The sequence below is a fragment of the Dipodomys merriami genome, unplaced genomic scaffold (genome assembly GCF_024711535.1).
Source record: "Dipodomys merriami isolate MVZ:Mamm:240054 unplaced genomic scaffold, mDipMer1.0.p SCAF_129, whole genome shotgun sequence".
Taxonomy (NCBI): Eukaryota; Metazoa; Chordata; class Mammalia; order Rodentia; family Heteromyidae; genus Dipodomys; species Dipodomys merriami.
In genome coordinates, this window is record NW_027202593.1 from 2,420,265 (window position 1) to 2,428,174 (window position 7,910).

A 7,910-nucleotide genomic window follows, 5' to 3' on the forward strand; every position below is an offset into this window, starting at 1 on the left:
GACAGGGTCCTGTCGATGGGCAGGCTCTGCACAGGGCAGGGAGTTGGCTCATTGTCCATCTGTGAAAGAAGTCATCTTGGGCAAGGTTCTCACATCCTAGTCTTGGATGAAGATGAAGTGCTTTAGCACTAGCATTTCAGGTAGCACAGCAAAGGCAAAAGGGGGGGGGTCACCGGTAGCCTGGGAGAGCCAGTGAGTACTTATAGTGCTGCACAACTGCACACAACTAGTGTTATACATTCCCCCCTCTGCCCTGGGAGCAAGGTGTGTGCAGGCATCAGAAGCACTTTATGACCTGCAATTAAGTAAGAAAATCTGTTTTTTCAAAAGGCCATTGAATACTGTGTACCTATGTATGGAACAGGGGTCTTTGTCTGATAGGATGATATGACCAGGAGAAAACAACTGTTTACATGGTAAAGAAGGTCTGTTTTGGGGCTGGGAAGGTGGCTCAGTGGTAGAGCGCTTGCCTTGCATGCATGAGGCCCTGGGTTCGATTCCTCAGCACCACAAAAGCAAAAAGAAAAAAGCCGGAAGTGACGCTGTGACTCAAGTGGTAGAGCGCTAGCCTTGAGCTGAAGAGCTGAGGGACAGCGACCAGGCCCAGAGTTCAGGCCCCATGACCAGACGCCCCTCCCCCCCCCAAAAAAAAGAAGGTCTGTTTCACACGTCCTGTTTGATATTAATCATTGGATTGATTGCCACACCCAGCTAACTCAAATAATCTGCTTGGAGTCACTGGGGTTTTTTTTAATGTTTTTTTAAGTGATGATTGCTCAGGCAATTTGTTGCTAATCAAGAGGATGTTATAAAACGTGAGTCAGACAGCCTCCAGCTCTCTGGAAGTTCTAGGATATAAAGGCAGAACTTCCCAGCTCAGACTAGAATAGAAGGCAATAGGGAAGCATTGGCTGGTTTTCCCAAACGAAGATTGAGGTCAGCATGCCCCACTTTTTTCTGCTGCTGCTTCTGCTCTGCGGTGTGGGATCTCACAGCTTCCCTGTGGCTCCAGAAACCCAACAGCAAGATGTGGAGACAGTCCAGGTAAATGCTGCCCTGCACACACTAGGAACAAAGTCTTCAGTCTGCATTTTTCTACCATAGTATAGTAGTAGCTAAAGACTGATTTCCTTTAAAGACAAATGCTTTTTGTCAGCAACAGAATGCTCCTCAAAATGCATTCACCCAAGTACAGGCTCCCTCTTTTCCAGGCAGAGGCTAGAGGCAACTGAAGAGGCAGGGTGCAGCACTCACCTTACAAATCGTAGATGTGCAACAGTCCTGCTCTACAAAGTCTGCTGCACTATGAAGCTCAAGCTTCTTCGTCATTAAGGGTGGAGAGATTTCTGCACTGAAAGTACATTTTCCCACAAGAATAAGAACAACAAAGATCTAAACGAAAGCTGAGAAATGTTTTCCATTTAGTGCTTCAATTATTTTATCTTTTATCAGAAATACCTGGAAAAATACTATGATTTGAAGGATGTGGGGACACACATTGAAAGGCGCAGAAACAGTGGTTCCGTGGTTGAAAAGCTGAAGCAAATGCAGGAATTCTTTGGGCTGCGAGTGACTGGGAAGCCAGATGCTGAGACCATGAAGGTGATGAAGCAGCCCAGATGTGGGGTGCCTGACGTGGCTCGGTTTGTTCTCACCCAGGGGAACCCTCGCTGGGAGAAAACAGATCTGACTTACAGGTAATCAGACGGAGAGCATGATTTGCCATTAGAGAAGTAGGTAAGAAATTGGGTCTAATGATTTCCATTTCACTTTATTTCCTATTCTGTATTTCACTTTGTTTTAAGGATCGAAAACTATACGCCAGATTTGTCCAAAGCAGAGGTGGACCACGCCATAGAGAAAGCCTTTCAACTCTGGAGTAATGTGACACCCCTGACATTTACCAAGCTCCCTGCCGGCCAAGCAGATATAATGATATCCTTTGTCAGAGGAGGTAAGCTCTTCTTCACCCTGCCTTTAAATCTCTTCAGCTTGCAGCTAGATTTTCTTGTTGACAAGCACTAGATTTTATTGAGCTAAGGAGAGAAGGTCGTGCGCACTGCATGGAAGTCTGTTGGCTTCTTAACAAAGCTAATGGTTGTCCTCCCAAGTTAGCCTCAGAGGAGAGCCAAAGGAGCTGTGGATGACTTTGGTTTTTGTTTTGTTTTGTTTTTTGGCAGATCATCATGACAATTCTCCTTTTGATGGATCTGGAGGAAACCTTGCTCACGCTTTTCAACCAGGCCCAGGTATTGGAGGGGATGCTCATTTCGATGAAGATGAAAGGTGGACCAACAATTACAGAGGTAAGTCAGCTGGTTTTGCTTGTTTCAATTCACCCTTCATGCTTTACTGTAATACTGGTTGATTTGACAGATTCATGAGTAGAAGGAGGCACTTTTCTGTTACTGCTTAGAAAGTTAATGGTACATTTAGAAAAGAATAAGAGGATCTTTTCTGCTAGTTTCTATCTATTAATTTAGCAACAAATAGAATGCTCTAAAATTCCTATTAAGAAATTGTTAAATTTTTTCATTTTTTTTAACTTGTGGACACCTAAATGGAATTTACAGTTTAAAGGAGGAAAGGAGTTACATATTTATGGTTTTGTAAATAAGGGAAAATGTTAAATGTTAATATAACTTCATTGCTTCTCTGTGAAATAAAATGCACCAGCTAATCATTAACAAGACTGACTCATCTATATTACACTCTCAGGCAATAAAGCTGTCCTGATCCCCTCAGTGTAGTCCTAGACTTCAGGCTTGACTATGTCTCTTCATTATTAATATATTATTAATATAGTAATATATTAATGCCTCCCACCTTCAGAAAAACAATGTTATATGTGTGCGTATCTCAAAAAAAAAGAAAACATGTTCCTTAGACTCTATAGAGTTGTAGATTATTCCTGCAACATCTCAAAACTGACACATTTTAAATAATTGCAAATGGGTTTATTGAACATTTTAGATTACAATTTGTATCGTGTTGCTGCTCATGAACTGGGCCACTCCCTTGGACTCTCTCACTCCACGGATATTGGGGCATTGATGTACCCCAACTACATCTTCAGTGGAGATGTTCAGCTAGCTCAGGATGACATTAACGGAATCCAAACCATATATGGTGGGTAAGAGGAAAAACATCATGAACAACGCTCTACCTGTCTTCATACCCACTTCAGACAAAGTACCCCTTAACTTGTGTAGCTCTCCAACACTAGTCAGAACTAACTCTGGCTCTCTTTTTTAGGACCTTCGAAAAATCCCACCCAGCCAACAGGCTCACAGACCCCGGAAGTCTGTGACAGCAAGCTAACCTTTGATGCCATAACTACAATCAGGGGAGAACTGATGTTCTTCAAAGACAGGTCAGCTCTCACTTCTTGTAATGTTCTGCACTTACTTCTATGAGCCACTAATACAAGGGCTAATTATGCATTTGCTCACATCTATAATTATGCAGTAGCAACTGCCTGCATTCAAAATATATTTGCATATGAATATATTCACATATTGTTATTCCCTCATCAGTCAGGTCATTTGATTCTCAGAACATATTGTTATAAAAAAAAATCAGTAAATGGGGCTGGGAAGGTAGCTCAGTGGTAGAGTACTTGCCTTGGATGCCTGAGGCCCTGGGTTCGATTCTTCAGTACCACATAAGCAGAAAAAAAAAGCTGGAAGTGGCACTGTGGCTCAAGTGGTAGAGCACTAGCCTTGAGCTGAAGAGCTGAGGAACAGCGCCCAGGCCCAGAGTTCAGGCCTATGACCAGACCCCCCCCCCCAAAAAAAATCAGTGAATATAATCTGATTTAATTGATGGGTAAAGTAAGGCAGAGAGAAGGGAAAAGAGACTCTGGTGGTCACAGAGGTCACAGGTGACATAAGACTGGTTGTAACCATAGGATTTGATGTGGCTTAGTATTAAGAGAACAGTCTTACCAAGATAAACCTAGCCAGACAGTTATTTGAGAGATGACTCCAGGCAACAAGATCAATTAAGGGACTCTGAGATCACTTACACATCTCTATATCAGGAAAACCCAGAAGGCCAGAGATAGTAACTGAGCTACCCAAGTCTCAAGCCAGAGAGAGGCAAGACTGGCCCTAGAAGTCAGGTTCTGATACCCAGGCCACTCTCCTATGTGGTCTGGAGTCCAGAAATCTTTCCTCTCAGCCCAATGACAGTGTCTTCTGCCTGGCCAAGTTCATAGCCCCTGATGAATTGCGGAATCAGCATTGTGTTCTAATCCAAGGACTAGAAGGGAGTGGATGCATAAGCCAAGAATAAAACTAACCTTTGCCAGTAACTAACCGTGTGGCCACAGATACCCTCCTCTCAAACGTTGACATAGAGCAAGTCCTCATGTGGACTTTCGTAATGAGGCATGATGGATGGAGGGAAAGGCTGAGCAGTAAGTCAGCCAGCCTTCTGCACCAGGGAGCTGTACCTCTGTGCATTCAATGAACAAGCTTTTAAAATTGGAGCTGTATAAAACATGTACAGACTATTTTCTTGTCATGAGAACATTAATGAAATATAATAGTTGCTTCTGGCATTTACACTGTATTAGGTATTAAGGTATCACAAAATGATTTAAAGAAGGCAAAGATATGTATGGATTATGTGATGAAATTATATACCATTTTAGATTTAAAATGGGTTTTAGATTTAAAACTTGAGTGCCCACAAGTTTTGGTATCAACAAGCAGTCTTGAGATTATCACCCACCAGATATGATACATTCCCATGGTAATGTACCGTGCCTTTCTCCCAGTAGCTAACCAAAGCCAACCTAACTTGTGATGAACTTTCCAAGTAGTTTGTGAACTAGAGACATTATTAAAAGTACATTATATGAAGGAATTAAGTTATAGTTGAATAAAAATAAAAAGAATATTACCTTATACTTATTGTGTGATTTGTGTTTTTGAGGTTATTTATGCTTAATGCATTCAAACTGTTGTAAAATCAAATGATTGTGCCCTAGTGTGACTTTTGGAATTGGCCATGGTAGGAGTTTCTCCATAGGAAAATAGCCAGATCTTTCTATGTTCTATCACCTTCTTTGAAGAAGCAGATATTAACTATTTCCAAGTATACCATGGCTGCCATTGCCAAGAAGGAGCTGGATGTCAATCAGAGATTTCTAAGGATAAGACAAAAAAAAAACTCATTTTCTCCTCTTCTCAAATCAGGTTCTACATGCGTGCCAATTCTGTTTACCCAGAAGTCGAACTCAACTTCATTTCTGTTTTCTGGCCAAGTCTGCCAAGTGGAATTGAAGCTGCTTATGAACTTGCTGAGAGGGATGAAATCCGGTTTTTCAAAGGTAATGCTTAAGAAGATTGTCACCATGTCTATGAATTCGTTTTTTGAGTTGAGGTGGGATAATGAGCATATCAGCTACATTGGCTCCATGGGGCTTTGAAAAACCTAACAGCCTTATCAGAGGTGCTAATTACCTCATGAATTGAGAATGAGTAAAAAGTAAAAGACTGTAGATAGATAGAACTGCTCAGGGTCTGTTTATGAATTTGGACTTTCAAGTGGGTTTTATGTATAAATTAGGTATAAAATCCTTCCATATGCTAGGGGGTACTCAGAAATAAAACTGAAAGATGGTCTAATTTTATAGAGGATGAAAGATTTTCTTTACATGGTTTCCTTTTCTCCTTCGAGGATACAGAGTCCACAGGTAGCAGAGCTGTTACTGGACTACAATCCAGGACTCTTTCCATTATTCAAATCTCTTTGATGATGAGCGTGTTTGTACTTACTATTAGTATGCTCTTTTCTGCAGTAGCCCATGCTACTGAGCAAGCATTTTGATGTACCTGAATAGTTGTGGCTTCAGGACCTAAGCATTGGTTTATAAAAGGTGGGGCTTTAATGGCTGTAAATGTATAGACTGTAGACAGCATATATTCACATATCTGAAACTGTACCTGATGGCAGGATGTGAATTCAGGACCACAAGTTATTCTACACCATGAGTCCCTCCACTGCTCTGCCCCTTCAAGATTCCACTTGAAACACGCTATCATTGAGGCACCACAGTGAACTCTAGCCACCAGATGTTCTGTCCCCTCCAAAGTTTGTTGTAGATTTGCCTCACCTACAACATGTTAAAAAATACAAATTGGTTTGAGACGGGTAAGATCCTAGCATCAGTATTTAAAGAAAAAACTCTCTTCCTAGAGAGTTTGCAATCTGCAGCTAGCATACTTGCCCAGTACTGAGGGACTTCAGAACGGCTGGGGATGTGGCTCACTGTCTGTAGGAGCCGGAGGCTGTCATGGCTATCTCTTGTTTGATTGGCAGGGAGTAAGTACTGGGCTGTGCAGGGACAGGACGTGCTCCGGGGATACCCCAAGGACATCTACAGCTCTTTCAGCTTCCCCAGGACTGTGAAACATATCGATGCTGCCGTTTCGGAGGAAGACACTGGGAAAACATACTTCTTCGTTGCTAACAAGTACTGGAGGTAAAGACTAAGTCACACTCACACACACACACACACACACACACACACACACGCACACGCACGCACGCACACACACACACACACACACACACACACACACACACACACACACACACACAAACACACACACACACAATTGGGATGCCAAGTCTTTCTATTTAGAATCTGAGATGAGTTTAAGATTGCCTTGGCCAGTTGCCTTTTCTGTGAGTGACTGCACCCATTTATACCCATTTAGTCCATGGCCTAGAAACTAGTGATCATACAGGTCTGAGCAAGGACTACAGGGAAGTGTGTAGTATTGAGTCTTTAAAAAAGTATCAAAATGGAGGCATTTGTTTTTATGGAGTTACACTGGCCAAAAGGAACTTGGCTTTCCCAGCACTGAACCTTACATAGTATAGAACATACTGGATGATTAAAATTAGATGTTGGATTTTAGAGGGGTATTCTAAATGTTTTAGTTCTCCTCCTCCAATCTCTAGGATGAAAATCTCTCATTAAATTCATGCTGTGGTACTTTTCCTGAAATGATTTTTAGACTGTGTGTATTTAGCACAGTTCTGATGTTCCAAATTCCTTTTTGACCAGGTATGATGAATATAAACGGTCCATGGATGCAGGTTATCCCAAAATGATAGCACATGACTTTCCTGGAATTGGCCACAAAGTTGATGCTGTTTTCAAGAAAGATGGTAAGTGAATACAAATGATTTCCTCCACTTTGTTGTCATAGTAACTGCATTAGTATTGCTATTTGGAAGAACAGATGTCTAAAATATGTGGTAGCGACATGTGGTGCTCACAAGTTCAAGTTAATCCTAGAAACTACTTGTATAATATAGCAAATTTCTTTTTTTTCTTATAGGTTTTTTTTATTTCTTTCATGGAACAAGGCAATACAAATTTGATGCTAAAACAAAGCGAATTCTGTCTCTCCAGAAAGCTAATAGCTGGTTCAACTGCAGAAAAAAATGAAAAGCTGCATCAGAGTTCATGGGAAAGATGCTTTGTGAGCCCAAGGAAGATGTATTTCTCAAGAGCCATATATTTGTTTTCAGTATTTTATTTAACTTCTAGAAGCACAGATGCACAGAACTATTTATGCTTTGCCCTGCTATTTATACTTTATTCTGCATTTTTATAATTTACAGTACAGTGTTTTATATTATGATATAATTTAGTTTCACAATCAATGGCCAAATAAAGGTCAGATTCCTGGTTGACAGGCCCACCCGAGCCAGTGTGGTAAAGAGGATCATCCACAGGATGAGTCTGATCCTGGAGTTGAGCTTCATTGATGAATATCTCAAAAGAGAGTCAAGAGACATAAACCTACACCAAAGGGGAAATATCTCCAGAACACACAAACAACTATCCAAGGGATGATTCTTCTTATTCAAAATAAAGCATTTGA

At 41.2% G+C, this 7,910-nt stretch overlaps 1 protein-coding gene across 1 annotated transcript; it reads left to right on the top strand.

Annotated features, from left to right (window-relative positions):
• Positions 1-822: 822 nt before the first annotated feature.
• On the top strand, positions 823-7,910 carry LOC138824458 (interstitial collagenase). The gene is made up of 10 exons (XM_070018336.1): positions 823-1,044; positions 1,453-1,697; positions 1,806-1,954; positions 2,181-2,306; positions 2,974-3,129; positions 3,256-3,373; positions 5,205-5,338; positions 6,331-6,493; positions 7,085-7,188; positions 7,362-7,910. The coding sequence occupies exons 1-10, from the start codon at positions 943-945 to the stop codon at positions 7,469-7,471; spliced, it is 1,407 nt and encodes a 468-aa protein (XP_069874437.1). The 5' UTR covers positions 823-942; the 3' UTR covers positions 7,472-7,910.

What these genes read in the sequence shown, in the direction of transcription:
- LOC138824458 (XM_070018336.1), top strand. Translation starts at nt 943, where the DNA reads ATGCCCCACTTTTTTCTGCTGCTGCTTCTGCTCTGCGGTGTGGGATCT. An exon ending in CGGAATCCAAACCATATATG is followed by an intron (nt 3,130 to 3,255) that starts GTGGGTAAGAGG and finishes TCTCTTTTTTAG; the next exon opens with GACCTTCGAAAAATCCCACC. An exon ending in TGAAATCCGGTTTTTCAAAG is followed by an intron (nt 5,339 to 6,330) that starts GTAATGCTTAAG and finishes TTTGATTGGCAG; the next exon opens with GGAGTAAGTACTGGGCTGTG.